Source organism: Tamandua tetradactyla, chromosome 1, assembly GCF_023851605.1.
Source record: "Tamandua tetradactyla isolate mTamTet1 chromosome 1, mTamTet1.pri, whole genome shotgun sequence".
NCBI classification, from domain to species: Eukaryota; Metazoa; Chordata; class Mammalia; order Pilosa; family Myrmecophagidae; genus Tamandua; species Tamandua tetradactyla.
Window position 1 is genome coordinate 161,455,343 of NC_135327.1, and position 18,555 is coordinate 161,473,897.

An 18,555-nucleotide genomic window follows, 5' to 3' on the forward strand; every position below is an offset into this window, starting at 1 on the left:
TTTTGCTGCACAATTGGAAGTAAAATCAAATGTGTAAGAGGGAAAAGCAAAGCACGTTCTCTCCTGATAACTTCAAGTTTTATCTTATTCCTTGTGAAGGAAGATATCATGCCACTATCTCCCAGCTATTCCTGTGTTTTAAAAATCTCAGCTGGGTCTCCACTCTGGCCTTAAGGCCACACAGCACATAGTGAAGTAAGACTCACAGCTGCGCATCATGGGAGCATAAAGAAAAGTCCTGAATTGGTTGGAGGATAAGTCTCCAGAGGAAGCAGGAAGAAATGCTTTGTATGACTTTAAAAATAGCTAGAAAAGAGAAAAAGAAAAATTTAAGAGCAGCAGGGAAGGGAGATATCAGAGGAAACAATGGCTGAAATGGATGAACATTTCAGTAGGAATACAAAGAGGCAGTCAGCAACCATTGGAAGGCACTGGAAGGCAAGATGAACTGCCAAGAAACCACAGCAGGAGATCCTCATTATGACTAGAGGAGCTCAGGAAAGAGTTGTCCTTGTGTTTTTTGTTTTTTGCTTGCTTGCTTTTACTGGGCATTTAAGTTTGTTTTCTTATTTTATTTTTAACGTTTTTTTCCTTAATTGTGAAAAATAACATATATGCAATAAATTTCCAAGTACATTTTAACAAGTAGTTATATAACAGATTTTAAAGTTGATGTGGGTTACATTTCCACAATTTTTCATTTCTTCTTCTAGTTGCTCCAAGACACTGGAGACCAAAAGAAATATCAATATATTGATTCAGTAGCCATATTCATTTGTTGAATCTTATCTTCTCTATTATACTCTTCGTTCTCTTTTTGTGTGAAAAATAACATATATACAAAAAGCAACATATTTCAAAGTACATTTCAACAATTAGTTGTAGAACAGATTACAGAGTTTGGTATGGATTGCAATTCCACACTTTTAGGTTTTTATTTCTAGCTGCTCTAAGGTACTGGAGACTAAAAGAAATATCAATATACTGATTCAGCACTCCTATTCATTTGCTAAACCCGACCTTCTCTGTGTAATGCCACCGCCACATTTGATCTTTCTCTCCTTCTTAGGGGTATTTGGGTTACAGCTATTCTAACTTTTTCATGTTGGAAGGGGCTGTCAATAATACAAAAAAGGGGGATGAAAATAGTTGATGTTCTGGAAAGGCTGGTCCTTCTGCACTTCAGGATTTATGTGGTCCAGGGACTCACTTGGAGGTTGTAGGTTTCTGGAAAGTTACCCTAGTGCATGGACCTTTGTAGAATCTTATACATTGCCCTAGGTATTCTTTAAAATTGACAGTAATGGTTTTGGTTGGGGTTTGGCTAGTTATGATAGGTAGCAATGTCTAACTGAAGCTTACATAAGAGTGACCTCCAGAGTTGCCTCTCGACTCTAGTTGAACTCTCAGCCACTGGTACCTTATTTGTTACACTTTTTTTCCCTCTTTTGATCAGGATGGCATTGTTAATCCCACAATGTCAGGGCCAGACTCATCCCTGGGGGTCATCTTTTATGCCACCAGGGAGACTCTTATCCCTGGATGTCATGTCCCATGGGGGGAGGGCAATGGTTCCACTTGCAGAAGTGGGCTTAGAGAGAGAGAGGTCACATCTCAGCAACAAAAGAGGTCCTGCAGAGGTGACTCTTAGGAACACCTAGAGGTAGGCTAAGCTTCTCTGCTACATACATAAGCTTCAGAAGACCAAACCTCAAGATCAAGGCCATTGATTTGAGGGTCCCTAGTGTTTGACACAGTATAAGGGGATTCCCTGATGATAAAGTTTAATGATTCCATATTTTTTCTCCCATCCCTCAAGGGACTTTGCCAGTGCTTTTTGATTATCTGCTTAATATACTCTGGGATATATCCAGGCATAATATTAAACTATAGAGGATTAAAGGCTCTCATTCTTATTCTGGGCCCCCTGTGTTTAGATTGCTTAAATGATCTATACAGACAGGTTGAGTTAGATGATGTGCTACTGAAAACTTAGGTTTGGGACAAAATAAACCTTTCTTCATTTGGTCTCAAATAGTAGGTGAAGTTTGTTTATTTTTTTAGATGTTTTTATTGTAAAATGTAACATCTATACAAAGCAAAGAAATAAAAAAGCAATAGTTTTCAAAGTACATGTCAACAAGTAGTTACAGAACAGACCCCAGAATTTATCATGGGCTACCATTCCACCATCTCAGTTTTTTTTTTTCCCTCCAGCTGCTCCAAAACACTGGAGGCTAGAAGGATTATTAATATATTAACATGGTGATTCACCAGTCATACTCATTTGCTAAATCCTATTTACTCTGTTATATCTCCGTCTTCTACTTTAATCCTTTTCCCAATCTATAGGGATCTTTGTGCAATGCCCAATCTGAAGTTTTCATCTTGAGAAGAGGTGTCCGCACCAAAGGATAGGGGAAGTAATTAATTAATAATCTGGGAGAGACTGGTTCCTCTGTTTTTCAGGATTTATCTGATGTCCTTGTGTTTTTGGCTTTGTTTTGAAATTTCTCCCTGCCTCCAAGATGCAGGCTGTGTGTGAGATTAGCTGGAAGAAGATGTGAGCTACATACACAGTTGAAGCTACATGCATCATGATTGTGCATTCTCTGGAGTTCCCATGAACTTTTTTTTTCTCTCTTCAACTTTCCCTCCTGTCTTCCCCTTCTTTCAGTTATACAAACCCTACATGTATGCCTCTTTTAGAAAAGGATGGTGTAGTTCTAAACACAGAAGTGACCTAAGAAGTCTGAAAATTTATCTTCTTGTTTTATGCTTTGTAGACATGATGCCAAGTCTTCTCACAAGCACAAATGGTGATATGTCCATGAGGTATCAGTTTTTCAGAGGTTCTCTGTGGACTATGGAAACTTGGCATTATTTACCATTAAATAATGATAAATATTTCTAGCTTGGGATGTTTTCTAGGTCAGGATCTGTTCTGCTGTGCTCTTCTGGTGTCCTCTTTTTGTTCCCTTCTGTCTTCTAATGTATGTTAAGTTTAGTGACTCCCTCTGTGTTTACTTAATGTCTTTGCTGCAAATCCTTTCTTCTAAATACCCCACCCCACCCCCACCAATCTTTCTGGTACTGTTTCTTCCTCCTTCAGTTACATACACAGTGATTTGACTATGTTGTTGCTTCTCCTTACTCTTTTTAGACCAGTCTCCATAGCGCAGTACCTACTGCTGATATTTAGCAGTTCTTTCCCTTTCTCTGCTGCAGGTAAATGCCTCCTTAAGATGTCTAGAGTTTCCCTCCCAGGGTTTGGTCACCCAGGTCATTGTTTTCATTGCCTCCATTTTTTAACCATTTTCTCTGCCTTATTGGAGGGGCAACTTATAGTCCTTAAGAAATCTTCTGATTTAGGTGGAAAAAGTTTTACTTTCTAGGATTCTGTCAGGGTGCCCATTCATCTAGAAAACAAAATAAAGGAACCAAAACACCTTTCCTCTGTCTGTAGTAAGTCTAGCTTTCCTTCTTCACCTCGTCCCCGCTACAGCATTTAATGAAAGGAGTCAAGGTTCATAAAAAACGATGTGCCTGCAAAGAAGAGCATAAAGTTATCAACTTACATTTTCTGCTCCTCACCAGGTTGTTTCCTATTAACTATTTAACAAGATAAGAAGTAATGTTGCATTGTCCCCATTTTTTATCATCGTTGCCAGTTATTTCTTGTTGCTTACCTGACCGTTTTATTCACTCACAATAAAAACGAACCTATTGCGCTGACTTTCAAGCATCTTCTCTTTAAATGTCTCCTATCTTTTCTCTCCCTTTCTCTTTCTATCTTCTCTCTTTGTCTTTCATATACAACATTCACATTACTCAAAAGCACCACATCATCTAAAAAAGCTCCTGGGCCATTCTTTAATGTACCCTGACCAGAGCAGAAAATTGCCTTGCAGGATTTCATTAATTGTTTATTGCTCTTCCCATTAAAATATAAGCTCAGTGAGGACTAGAAATTTGCCAGGATTCATCATTGTTATATCCCCTAGAGCCTAGAATCATGCCTGTCACATAATAGGTGCTTGAAAAAAAATCAAATAAGTGAATGAATGAATGATGAGAAAGATCCTGCAGAGCAATAAAGAAAAAGAGAGAGAAAGTTCCCTTTTCTTAGAGGAAGGGGGAGGGAGAGGGGGAGAGATTGAGGTTTCAGGGGAAGGAGATAGATGATGGAAGGAAGTCTCTGGGTATTTGGGGATGGAAATGGGGAGGGGGGAGCTTGTTGCCTGGGAAATGGGGAGGGGTTATGGATTCTGGAGAATAAGAAGAGTGATTATCTATAGATAGGAGTACGATGGGTTTGTTTCTATGGAAACAAGAGGAAAAGAGGATATGGTGATTATGATGCAAATACAGAATATGTCAAACTGGGCACTTTCTTTCATCCACCCTCAGGAATCACAGTTCAGATGCAAGACAGGCAGGTTCCTGGAGTCTTCTCAGTGCCTTTCAGCCCAGAGTTTTCACAGCATCTAATACCTCCCAATTTATCAGACTCATCATAATTTATTATGGGTAGCTTTTATGTCTGCTTTGATGGACTGTCAGCTCTGTGAGGGCAGAGATCTGTCTATCTGTCTTGTTCAGTGCTGTATTGCTAGCTCTTTCATGCCTTTGGCTATGCCATTTGGGTGTGATAGAAATATAGTGGAGGAAGGGAATTTAATGTATTGTATAGAGAATGAAGGGTTGAACAGGAAATCTGACCTGAAGAGAGAAGGTGAAGAAAGAAGACAAGTATGAAGTTGAAATTAGGGGGAAGACTGGTGGTTCAAAAATTGATGTTTAATAATAAACAAAAAGGGCTGAGAAGATATGAATGTGATCAGTAACTGGAATATCTCATTTTATTTCAGTGGTGGGGCTGTTTTGGGCATCACAGAGTCCACGATGTGGCTACTGAAGTGAGTGTTTGAACTGATGTAGAAGAGTCATTGAGGTTGAAGGGTTCATGGATATTTTGTCGCTTTCATGTGTACGTGTTGAAGCCTCTGCTTATCCACTGAGATTTTCTAGTAGGTTTTTTCATCTATTAATGAATAAAACAATTGAAAGGCATATATACATTTTCAAATAATGAGATCATACTTTGCATTCATTCATTGATTCATTCATTCTCTCTCATCTAGAAGCTGGCAGTAAGTTAGGCAATGGATATGCAACAATGACCAAAGCATGCAGGTCCAGGTCCTAACAGAACAGGCAGACTAGTGGTAGAGGCAGATATTAAACAAATAATATATAATTATAAGTTGTGAAGGACCATAGGGAAAATTAGACTGGAATAGATAGGTAAAGGCCTAAGAATTGATGGTTTTGTAAAATATCTTTTAAAAGTGAGTGGCATCTCATCAAGATCATATTGGGTTTAAGTTTTTGATATTGCAACTTTATTGCTTTGGTTTCTCTATTAATGCATTAAAGCTCCATTTATGTAGGGGACATACTCATGAGAATGTGTTTCCAGAGACAGAGAATCTGTGGCCCCTCCACTGTCCTGCAATTATAGATGATTTTTAAGAAGAAAATATGTTTGATATGCGTTCTAAAAATTCCATCCATTTTATTTCTTAGATTCTCTAAAATAATTGTACATTCACCAATAGAAAAAAAATCTCTATTTTATTCTTACAATGGAAAGAAATTAAAATGTAATTCACTATGACAGACTCCACAATATTTCTGAAATCCTAAGACTGAATTAGGAAGGCAGTTTAACTTTTAATTATATATGATGCTCATGTATGATTTGTTATTGAGCATTGAAAGAGTCCTAAATACATGCTTACTTTAATAAATCCAGGAGAAAGTCTTTCTGTCATGTGGGGAAAAATAAGCTCTATTTTTCATCCTTACTATATTTTAAAGAACTGTATTTCTAGGTTTTGTGGTGAGTCTTGGTGAAGACTTTTTAACAGTGTGAGAAAAATAGTACTTTTATAATGTAGCACTTTCTGCAATTTTTTATGGTAAATTCATTACTTTGCTCAAATATTTAACTATTTGTGTCATTCTTGCTACTATTCACAATTCTACTGAAATAAGTTTCTTAATACAAAAAACTTAAAAACTTAAAAAAAATTTTTTTCACTATTTTCTATTCCTAGTTTCCCATAATAGTACTTAAAACAAAGATCTTTTACCTATCAAAAAAAGACATTTACATTCATTCGTTCAAATAATATTTATTATGTGCCCATTATATACCAAGTACTACTCTTAGGTTAGGGAATCAAAAGTGACAAAACAGACACAAATAGCTGCTTTTATTGAGCTTACATTCTGGGGTGGGGAGACGGACAATAAATAAATGTAAATAAATTTATAGTTAAAAGTTCTACAGAGAAAAACATCTGTCAGAGTACATGGAATCATATAGTTTATTGTAAAGATGTTTAATGACAATTAGAAAGTAAACTATATTAATAAAAAAGCATATAGAATTTCTAATGTAAAAGAAGAGTTGCAATAAAAATTGATTATTTTTCAATATTATTTGCATATTGTGAAAAGTATTTATTGGTGGGGAACTGTGTTGGACACTTTTGTACCTAATAATTTAATTTAATTTAAAGTAATTTAATTTAATTCAATTCCTACTATAACCACATGAGGTACAGTTTATTCCTTCAACTATATATATATATATATATATGAGAAAACTCTGATGCAGAGAGATTAAATTACTTGCTCAATGAATGATGCAAGTAAGTGGCAGAACCAGAATTCAAATCCAGATTTCTTGATTCCCAGTCCTCTTGTCTTACTCCACGGTTGAAGCATCTAATACTCCAAGGAGTTGATTCTGACATTCTGTCCTTTGCTTTATCTAAAGGCTGTATAAAGATTTCAGAATTTGAAGTCCTCCCAATAAAAATATGTCCCACTGTAAAACATCTTTCACATAGGCTAGCAAAGTGATTTCTGAGGAAATAGTTTGCAAAGCTGTCAAAGAAGGAGGGAGAGCGGCCAGTGACTTGGAAGTTCAAAGGGTGGCATCAGTAATGTTCATGCTTTTCTTAATTCTAGTCAGTGGGGTTGTTAGTCTCAAGTTTAGTTGTTCTAGTGGTGGTCAGGTTAAATATAGTCTTTAATGAAATATATCTTCAAATATGTACTATGAATCAGAAGCTATTATTCCCGAAGTGCTGATATTGGCATTTGATAATCCCACATTTGCCGGTGTGGTTGACATAATTGTCCGCATAGTTTATATTTCACATTCACCGCGTGCACCTGTTGTCAAACCAGCTAAAACTGTTTTCATCCTTTGGTGTTGGGCCATTCTGCTGAATCAGTGTGTTATAAATATTACAAGAGCAGAAGCAGCTTATATTACAAGAAAATACAGCATAATTTTACTAACAAGTTAGTTTCCTATTTCCTAACTTTCCTACTTTCTGTAGTCTGAGACACGAGTTAAAATTTCAGTCTAGGTTTTAAAGGTTATTGCAAAAGATGGTCGGTAATCATATTTGATTTAGAATATGCCCTGTGTAAGACATATCGATAGAGGTTTCATCATTCTTGGTTAAATTGATTCTGGTTGGAGGGAAGGTAGGGGTGGTAAGTTAAAGTTTAAAAAATACTCTCTGTCATGTGAAATCACTGCTATACATGAGCCAGCTATAATAGAGAAGAGCATCCTGTGATTATGAGAGAATCTAAGAAAAGGGAATTCTGGATACTGTGCATTTTACTTGACGGACATTGATCTATTTGGATACATCTGTCTTCCCTTTCACCTAGATGCCTATTTACTTTGGCATCCTGTGGGCTACTCAGTTCTCTCTCTTTGAGTCCAAAGGCTCAACGTGTATTTGGTTTCAAATACTCTTTCTTATAAGTGTATCATTACAAACAATTACATTTCCTTGGGAATCATGTCCCATTTTGCAGTTAAATTCCTTTTTTTTAACAGTTTTGTTATAAATAAAAAGCAATATCTTCTAACATGGAAAGATATCTAATCAATCGTATTTCCCCAGAGTTCCATGTGCAGATGTGATTAGCTAGTGTTCTAGTCCTTTCCATTCTATTCATAACACATGTACTAAGGACATACGTTAGCATGTGGCAGGCAGAGCTCAATCTCTGAAAAAGTTGTCCTGACTCATTGCTGTTCATGATATGTTACTATTTCTAAAACACTTAGTATTTCCTAAGTGCCAGGCACTATTCTAAACACTTTACACATATTTACTCATTTGTCCTCATTGCATCCATAGGAGAAAGGTATTGTCCAAAGTCACAAAAAGTGCTTATGGAGCCAGGGGATTTGAACCCAGTAGTCTGGCTCCAGAGTTTGTGTTCTCCTGCATTACACTGTGCTCCTTTAATTACCAGATAGCAACAGTTTGCGCAAGGAAAAGTGGGATATGGTTCCTGCCCTCAAAGGGTTTACGATCTAAATCTGATTCTTCTTTTTCTCCATATATATCAGTCAGAGATTTTGATGGAGGCCTTTCATTCAATAAGTTACTGAAACCGCCACACTTTCCATGAGTCCTACACTATGATAGACACTGGAGATACACAGACAGTACAGGCCTTCATGTCACAAAGCTCGTAAGCAGGAGAGGTACAATTTCCTTTCACAAGTGATCATGGAAGTATGTCTTTCAATTAAAACTTTCCAAAAACATAATGTTTGGATATTGAGGGGCGATTTGGAGTCTGACAGATGGGCAAATGGAGAAAGGAAGGAATTACAGGTGGAAGCATGGGAACAGAAGGGAAACAGGAATGAAATGACTAATAACGTGAGAAAGAGGGAAGCACAGAGGTTTTGAATGGCCTTGAATTCCTTGATAAAAATGTGGCAGTGGAGTTAATGAAAAAATTTAAGGGGAAAATGCATAGAATATAGTGTGTTTTAAATCTATAAAACAGTTTGATACAAAGTTGTCACTTAAAAAATATTGGCTAGGGTGCACAGGTAGTTTCGTGGTTAGAAGGCCCGCCTTTCATGTGGGAGACCTGGGTTCGATTCCCGGATCATGCACGCAAAAAAGAAAAATTGGATTCCCCAATTTTGATTGTCATTTCTTTTTTTAAAACCTCTCCCTCCTCATTGTCTTCTTGCATTTTCTTTGCCTCCTCCTCTATGGCCTCTTCCCTTCCCCTTTTTAAATTATACTTTAGTGGCTTTCTTCTCATCATACTTGAGATGCATTCAAATTTTGCTACCTTGCAATCGAGAGAAGCAGCATCCTCATATACCTCCAAAGAGCTAAAGATGACTCCTCAGCACTATGCCTTCCTGACCATGTCCTTTGACACAGCAGCTGTCTTCCTTCAGTCTGTTTCCTCTCTCGTGTTTCTCTCAAAGATCTACTGAAAAATAATGCAGCGGGGAAACTTTATAAAAGCATGCTACAGACATAAAGCACTGCTGTTAGTTTATATTTTCAGCTACAGTTGGAGTCTATATTTCCTGACAGCAGTGTTCCTCCAGGAGTTCTATATTTTAATGGTCTAAATTTTTCATCTTTCTGTAATAATTGAGAAACATGCAGTTCACTTGCAGTTCTTACATATGAGGCCATCTTTGTCACTGTCAGGCTTTCAGAGACTCTTTGATTTTGAGAGAAAAACTTCAAAGAATAACTTTCTGAATGGCTCTTGATTTGCATTAATAACATTCTTCAAGAGAAATATACTACATTTTCCTCCTTAATTTTTATGCTTTCTTTCTTTTCTTAGATTGAAGAGTCAATTGAGACACACTTTGGCAGCCACGGCAGAAGAGCCATACTCTACACGCCTCCTTCTTACAGCAAAATGGCGCTGAGGCTCCATCAGCGGGTTCTCACTCAGCATCGCTATTCAGTTGTTATCACTGATGAGAGGCTCGGTGCTGGCCGTGGGCTGGGGCTGCTAGGACAAGGTCAGAATAAAAACAATAATAACATAAATACATCTGCTGTAATGTCAAACAAACCCTAGAAGGGGTTACTGTTCTTACTCTAAAAAGAAATTCACAAAAACAAATTTTTAACCAATGATCACTTTCTACATTATGGAAAACTTTTCTCCTTTTCATCTTCCACTCCGTGTTTTTTAGCTATATATCTTTATTCCTGAAATTACCTTGTTTATATTTCTATAGCATCTTTGAATTGTGTAGTTCATGTTTAAATGCCACATAAAAAAAGTTTATGCTCATAAACTGAATATATGTTCTGCCCACACCAAACTGTTCCTTATTTTAAGAAAATTGTCACTTCATCTGACTACAAGTAGAATGTGCTAGAACTTGTTTTGAGATGCCACCTTAAATGTGATTCACAGATTGGCTCTAAAGGCAAAATTGGTATGAATATTTATCATTGACTCCATTACTAGTCAAGTGCTTTTATTTCTACCATTAGAAGAAAAAATAACAGGTAACTATTTAAACAAGGTATTTGAAAGGAAAGTTGAAAAGTTGATGAGGGTCAAAGAAGGGACAGTAACAATAACAGCTAAAATTTCTTCAGCGACTAAGCATGTGGCACATATTATGCTATACTTTGTTTTCACGACCTTATTTAATATTCCTTATAGCCCCAGGAGCACCCTAGAATTAAGAAAAAATAATTACCCACTGTTTTAGTTTCCTGGGCAGCTGAAAGCAGATACCATGAAATAGATTGGCGTAACAATGGGAATTTATTAGTTTATAGTTAAAATCTGGCAAAATGTCCAAATCATGGCAACATCAAGGTTTTGCTTTCTCCCTGAACATTCTCCCTGCTGACACTCCTGGACTCCTCTGCCGCATGGCGAGGTGCGTAGCAGCATCTGTTGGTTTTCTTCCTTTCTCTTCCAGGTTGTGTTGCTTGCCACCTCTTATTTCATTGGCTTTCTCTCGCTGCTTCTGTTTTCTTTCTGTTTACAAAGGACTCCAGTAAGAGAATTAAGATTCATCATGAATGAGTTTGGTCACATCTTAACTGAAGTAGCCTCATCAAAAGGGTCCATACATTCAGGAACTGATTAGATTTAAGAACGTGCTTTTCTTAGTGTTTAGTCCCTCTTATCCCACAAAATATTTCAGCCCATAATCGAAGGGTGTGATTGGCTGTATAACCACTGCCTGCATTCTCTGTGAGCTGTACCCCTGGCATTGTACAAAGTGGTGGCCTAAATATCACACCGCTAGCTGCCTAAAATTCCTGTGTCCCTCCTCCATGCCTCGGAGCTGCTACTGATTTTCTGTGAGCACAACATGGATCCTCTGTGCATTTCAACTTCAGTTCAAACTCAGTTTCAATTTTATGTTCTCAAGTTGAGAAACAGACTATATCTCCTCTCCCCCTTGGTGTCCTTGGATCAGAAACAGCAATAAAATCTGGCCAGCCAAAGGAGCTGCTGGACCCCGTGGCTCAGGATAATTACATGGTGTCACCAGAATTTGTTAGCGTAAATGCTGATATGTCTCCTTTTTTCCACATGACCACAGTTTTTAAAACATCCACTTCCTAACTCTTTCTTAGCATGGCATTCTTTTGCTCTGTATAATAAGATATTATTCCTGAACAGGCCTCAAAAAAAGAGTAACAATTCCACAATTTCATCAGTTTGGAAAATTGACATTTGGTTTTTCATTTCGTTCAGTAGTTTTCTCTGTGAGAGTAATGTGCATTGAATATCTGAAATAAATAAGTTTTGTGATAGTATTTTAAATTTTCCTTAATAGTTTAACATACGAATTTTTTTATTGTGGCTTATTTTCCATAGCCGCAAATGTAATCTATAAATTATGCTTGAATCAAGGCACTTACTGCAATTAATATTTTCTGGAAATTTGATTCTTCTAGATTTTTTTTTTGCCTTAGTTTAATATATACATACACCTCGATTAATTTACCATATGTACATTTGCAAACAGTATGAAGCTATAAAGGCATATTTAAACTTAATGCCTCCAAGTTGAGCAGCCTGGGGAAGAAGAAACTATTTGAAATAATCTAGAGATCTTGCCCCACCTGTATTTCACTTCGCCATTGCACTTTCTACTGTTTCTTGAACTGAAAATTGAAAATATTATTTTAAAAACAAAATAGGTGATCCCAGAAATGTTACTAAGTAGCCAGGTACAGATTTGACACATATATAAAATACATTCTTGGTCATGGGAAAATAAAAATAAGATGTATTTTCCCTATTCCACCTGTCTGTCCTTTTTACCTGTTTTCTCTTCTCTTACGACTTGACCTGTCTTGTCTGGTGAATTCTTGCTATCTCTTCACTTGAAGAACAGGTTGCCTCATTTCAGTCTGAGGCCACCTCTTTATTGAAACTTTCTGAGGCCAGAAAGGGTAAAAGTGAGAAAAAATTAAAATAATGTAGGCCAAACGGGCAAAATTACACTATTAGTTTTAATCTGTACTGGTAGACTAGCCTTTATATTATGGTGTTTGTCTAACCTAGTATTTTTTAGAATGACTACTTTCTTTATAGGGAAGATATGAAAGTTCTTTGGGCTTTATATTTTAGTTAGTTTTCTTACTACTTATTTAGTAAACATTTATTGAAAAGAAAAATAATCTGTCTCGGGTTCTATATTAGCATGTTGGCATTATACTTTATTTTTCTGGCTAATTCAATTCTAGTGACATGACAGAATTTGGTGGCTCTATCTGGAAAATCTATAGGGCTCTGAACATATGACCTTCAGCATATTTCAGTTCGTTGAGCCCTAGTTCCCATATTTGGCACTCAGTAATGATATTTACTTCACAGTAGTATGTGGCAAATATTTAATCACTCTGTTCAGCACCATCAAAGTTCTGGGACAGACAAAATAAAGCCCAACCAATATTTTATTTCATTTAGTAGTCTTGGAGTGGACCCAGTAATTTATATTAAAAGTAGACACAGGGAATTCTGATAGGTAGCCCGATTTGGGGGCCACTGTCCTAAAGAATGTATTGATAGTTCAAGTTAACATCTTTAGAGTTAATTTAGAAAATGATGCAAAAGTGTACTTGCTATTATGCCATTGCATTATTTAAGATTCAACAAGCATTTCATCTTTAAACTGATTTTGAGAACAGTAGGAGTCAGTTGTTTGCAGATTTAGGCCTACAAAACATAATGCAATTTTATGGTCTCCCAAACCCTTACTTTGGGGAAAAAAAAAAAAAAAAAAAAAAAAATATATATATATATATATATATATATATATATATATATATATATATATATATATATATATATATACTATGTCTCTGATTTGTGTAACATGTTGTTCTCTAAAGGAAAAGGTAAGATTATTCTCCTTCCTATTATCTAGGTACTATTCAGCAAATCCGTGCATTAGTGCATGGACCTAAAAGAGAGTGGATGTTTTCCGAAAGTTCTTAGTCTACTTCCATGATGTAGTTCACAGAGTATGTTGTCCAGCAGATTCTGACTCAGAGTAGATTTTATCACTGGATCAGAATTATTTATGCATGCTGGAAGAGTATTGCATATTTTGCAATTTTCCATCAACTTCTAGATACATACTGCACTTTCAAATTATGCATAATGTAGTCCATGTGAAAAATAAATCAAAGCTACAGAGTTGGAGTCACTCTTACAATTTCAAATTGCTCCTGCTTCTGTACCTTGGGAGTTTTACCTATAATGCTGTTGAAGACAAATTTAAAGTGAAACTCAACTTCAATTTTGTTGCCAGGTGTCAGCCAACTATGGTACATGAGCCAAATCGAGCCCACTGCCTATTTGTGTAAAGTTTTATTGGAACACAGCCACACTTAGTTGTTTTTATATTGTCTATGGCTTCTTTTCGTCTACAGCAGCAGAACTGAATAGTTGCAATGAAGACCATATGGTCCCCAGAGCCTAAAATATTTACTATCGAGCCCTTCACAGAAAAAATTTGCTGTTCCTTGTGTTCAGGTCTTGATACCATACCAAGCAGATTAATCTCTAGGATTGAGATAGTTTAATTTTTGAACTTATATCAAACCTCATTCAAAAAATGATTTGAGGGCGGGCCGCGGTGGCTCAGCGGGCAAGAGTGCTTGCCTGCCATGCCGGAGGACCCCGGTTCGATTCCCGGCCCCAGCCCATGTAAAAAACAAACAAACAAACAAAATATAATAAAACAAGAAAATGTTTAAAGATGTTTCCCTTTCTTCCTCCCTTCCTTCCTTCCATCCTTCCTTCCTTCTCTGTCTTTCCTTCCCTTCCTCCCTCTCTCTTTAAAAAAAAAAAAAAAAAAAATGATTTGACGGTTTATGATAAAATACAGAATAAAGTGTCAATATAAAATAGGCTCCAAACTGAATATTTTCTTCTTCGCTTCCATAATTTAAGCTCAATTTTGACTCTGAACTTCCAAGTACCCACAGCAAAAAGGGAAAGAATAGAAGTTATACTCCCAGGAAGAAGCGAACATTACAGTTCTTCCCTCAACGTCCCCAACACGGAGGTAATACTTTAAAAAGACTTTTTCAAAGGGAGTATTAAAGAGGCAACACTACATTATGTAAGGGGTCAAGGGTCAGAGCAACATTTGTACTGCAAATGAGCTGGATGTCGTATGCCAGCTCATAGACAGTGATCTCTCAAGAAAAGTTGAGCGTATAACACTAGCAAGATACAGTGAAGACACTTCTATGAAAGGTTCGTATTAATATAGTACAGTGTTGTATTTGTATTGATAGTAAATCTATTGTGTTCTAGAGAAAGGTGTTTTAATAATGTTGCTTCAGAACACCCTCTTCCCCCATTAAGTACACTGTGATATATCTGTTTTAGTTTGTGAGCTGCCAGAATGTAATATACCAGAAACAGAACGGCTTTTAAAAATTTATTAAGTTGCAAGTTCATAGTTCCAAGGCCATGAAAATGTCCAAATTAAGGCATCCAGATGAAGATACCTTAACTCCAAAGAAAGGCTCATGAAGTTTGGGGTTTCCCTCTGCTGGGAAGGCACACGGAGGTGTCTGCTAGCTTTCTCTCCTCATTTTGTACGGCTTCTCCGGGGGGTGTTTTCCTTCTGCATCTCCAAAGGTCTCTGGCTGGGTGGGCTCTGTCAGCTAGAAAGCTTTTTCCAAAATGGTTCCCTCTTAAAGGGCTCCAGTAAGCAACCCCACCTTGAATGGGTGGAAACACTTCTCCATAGAATCAATCAAAAGGTCCCACCCAGAAATATTGAATAAGGATTAAAGACCATGGATTTTCTGGGGTACGAGACAGTTTCAAACCAACGCAATATCCAAATGTGTTCTTGGGAAGCACTATTAAAAGATATATAGGGGGCGGTACAACAGTGGCTCAGTGGCAGAGTTCTCACCAGCCATGCCAGAGACTCTGGTTCGATTCCTGGTGCCTGCCCATGCAATATAAATAAATAAATAAAATAAAAGATTTAGCTAATAGAGTGAGAAATACAGATCACTACTTAATGTTGTAGAAAATACATTAAAGAAGAAAAAGCCCATTTCCTTCCTTGTAGATACTGTAATAGATTTCTATCCTCTATTTTTATTTACATTTATTTAGACTTCTAAAAAATGTCCAACATATCCATGTTTCCTTGTGTTCCACTTAACTTTGGAAGTTTATTTATAGTGGCTGCTTGCCAAAAGCCTCCCTAAAGTTTACATGGGAAAGAAAAATCTGCTACTGATCAATCCTAACTTTTGTAATGGAAAATGTAATTTGTCTGTATCCTGTGTATACTTTAAAAAGAAGCTATAAAGAAATGGAGATTTTAATTATCTACAGGTAAGAAGAGCATAACCACATTAATTGCTTCCTTGGGGAAATTGTTAACTGTGGTAATTAAAAAATATAAGCTTTGGAGCCAGGTAGAACCTGGGTCTGAGTCTCTACTGTTACCGTTATGGGTATATAACCTTAGGTAAGTTATTTAACCTCTCCAAGTTCTGATCACTGGATCAGAATTATTTATATATACTTAAAGAGGGACACATTTCTCCAGTTGCAGCAGAAACCAAAACTGCAGCAAGAATGAGAAAATAGATTGCTCCAATTGCAAAAGGATCCAAGAGATTCCTGCAATACGTGGATCAATATTTTTGTGCTTTTACTGTTTAAAAGGATGTTTGCATGCCAAATTTATTTGTAATAACTCTAAAAGGTAGAACTAAGACCTATGCAGGGATGAGCATTTTATCAGTCAGAGTAATGAGCCATGGAACTGCCCATCCCCCAAAGTAGAAAGTTTTGATGGAACAGAAGCAAGTCTTGCATAGGGGATTAGGTAAAATGAGCAGCGAGGTCTTTTTCAAGTCGTTGGTTCCACGATGCCATTTAATACTTATACATGTAGAATGAGGAAAAGGTAAGAAAAAATTTTAAACTGCTATGATCCCAGGGCTGTCTTTAGTCTTTTGCTTTAGTCTGGTGTCCTATGGGCAGAAGGGAGACGAATGGGGAGAAACGTTGGTCTGTATCTGCAAGGCTGGGACACAAATTCAGAGGCGATTCTCATTGCCTAGGGTTGTACATTTATAGGGGATGTTTCTACTAATAACTTAAATTTGAAAGCCTAATGAACGTCTTTTTTTTTTTTTACATTCCTTTCTCTTCTCCAGCTCTACACCAACACCCCTGCTGTTTTCCTGAGTTTAATATGCTGTTTGGCTATTTAACAGGAAGACAAAAGAGTAAAGGTCACATTTAAAAGGCACAACGTGTTTTGCCTTGTCAGTGTCCTACCTGGAACACATGTGATATACGTTTTTTATTATGCAAGTAATAGGTTTTGGACAGTATCAGAAGGGCTTTTCTGCCTTTAATTAATCAAACTGGAATAAAAAGATATTGAATTAAAGAAACGTATAAGGTCGCGGCATTTTATTTTATTGTATTATGACACACACAGTAATTGTGTGCTTGGGTTTATCGTTATATTCTTCAGTGCTTATAGAATTACTGATGTATTTATGGCCAAACAGAATGTGTTTTGTAACTGGTATACTAGGAATCAGGGAATGTTTATTTAACCTCAACTCAGTTCAGTTGTTTATACCACAAGAACTAGAGATTTACTTAAATTTTTGAAGAAACCTTTTTTATTTACAAAAGTTGAGCTTCAAGTGACCTCTCCATTCCAATGTTTCCTTTACCCTCCACTGTGCAAAAGAGAACAAAAAGCCAGTGTCTCATTTTTACTCCAAAGAAACTAACTGCTTCCTTAAGTAGCTTAGTTCTTACAATTGAAAATCGCATCCAGATGTTTATAGAAATCCTAGCATTTCTCCTTCAAGCCTAGCTTCTTTTCTAATTGTCTGATCTGTTTAAATTTCACAGAAACCAGATTGGGTATTTGAGTTTTCCAAAGCTGGTAAATGTTTCATATAACTTTGAGGACAACTTTCTCTGAACTATTTCGTCAAATGCACTTCCTGCTGCATTTGTTCTCTTTAAAAAGAAGCAGCGTTGACATTTTAATAGTAATTTATTTCAGGTCTGTGTTCTTTTCCTTTTCCTTTAGAATTGCAAAGACGAGTTTTTAGAATTTTGGCTTTTTTTTTGGTTTTGCCACTGACCAAACTGTGCTTTGAGTGGCAGATTTAATTTGTAAAAACAAATACTATCTATATTATATTTAGATGGAGGAAAGACTCCAGGAAAGAAAAACAAACTCCTTCATATGAGTCTTTGAAGCAACAGAGTGTGTAGATGAACTAAAAGGGAGTTTAGGAACTCCAGATAGAGTGGTTACAATGCTAGTGCATCATCAGATTTAGCTGCTTGAAATAGTTTTGTCATTTTCCTCAATTTGGGGTGTTTGGGAGTATTTTAATTTTATTTCCAAGACTGCCTCTTTAATTTTTATGCCATTTTTTTCCCACTCTTAAAATTAAAAAAAAAAAAAAAATTACAAATATTGTAAATTCGTAAATCCCTTCATTTTAGACTTGAAGTTCCCCAATTTAATTGATAATATTTTCTCCTGGATATCCTCTATGAACTTTTATCCCCATTTTAGCTTAAAGTTGCTTTCACTTAACAACGTCTCTTGGCTGATGTCCGAACTTCAGTTTTGGAAACACAGACTTAAGGAGGGTAGTTTTTTTGTTTTTTTTTTTCTCTCTTGGTTATCTCTCTTTAATGTCTTTACAATCTGACCTTTGTCTCCTCTACCTCTTAAAATCGTCCTTTCAAATTTTACCAGGGAACTCCTCTTTGTTACAGAATCCATTCACTTTTCCTTAGTTCTCAATTTCCTTGATCTTATCTAGCAGTGTTTCCCAAACTTGCCAGTAAAGGTGGTAATATATACAGACGATCCTATAGCACTGGGTAGGTGATTTAAATCAGGGTTGGGAAGCTTTCCTACAAACTCTTTCCGCTTTCATGAGGCTGCCTTCTGGTTCTCCCACCTTTCTGGCCATCCCTTCTTTGTATGCTCCCTCAAAAAATGGGCATTCTATAAAATTTTATCTGCAGTCATCTTTAACTTCTCTTTCGATACACTGAGAAATTTACTCTGCAGATTCAGTAATCTCTTCAGGAGAAATAACCCTTAAATAGTATCTAATGCTAATCTGTTTTCACATATTTGAA

At 36.5% G+C, this 18,555-nt stretch overlaps 1 protein-coding gene across 5 annotated transcripts in view; it reads left to right on the forward strand.

The window, feature by feature from the left end:
- The window catches only part of CPED1 (cadherin like and PC-esterase domain containing 1), a 295,057-nt gene that overhangs the window by 25,318 nt on the left and 251,184 nt on the right, over positions 1-18,555 (forward strand). For 4 of the 5 annotated variants that reach the window (XR_013158483.1, XM_077117962.1, XM_077118342.1 and 1 more), the window contains exon 2: positions 9,721-9,904. Coding sequence is in view for 3 of the 5 variants with exons in the window: in XM_077117962.1 (XP_076974077.1) it covers positions 9,721-9,904 (184 nt within the window). In the remaining 2 variants the exon portion in view is untranslated. Of the gene's footprint in view, positions 1-9,720; positions 9,905-14,328; positions 14,444-18,555 lie in introns of those variants that run through there. The other variant, XM_077118173.1, reaches the window with a different exon arrangement.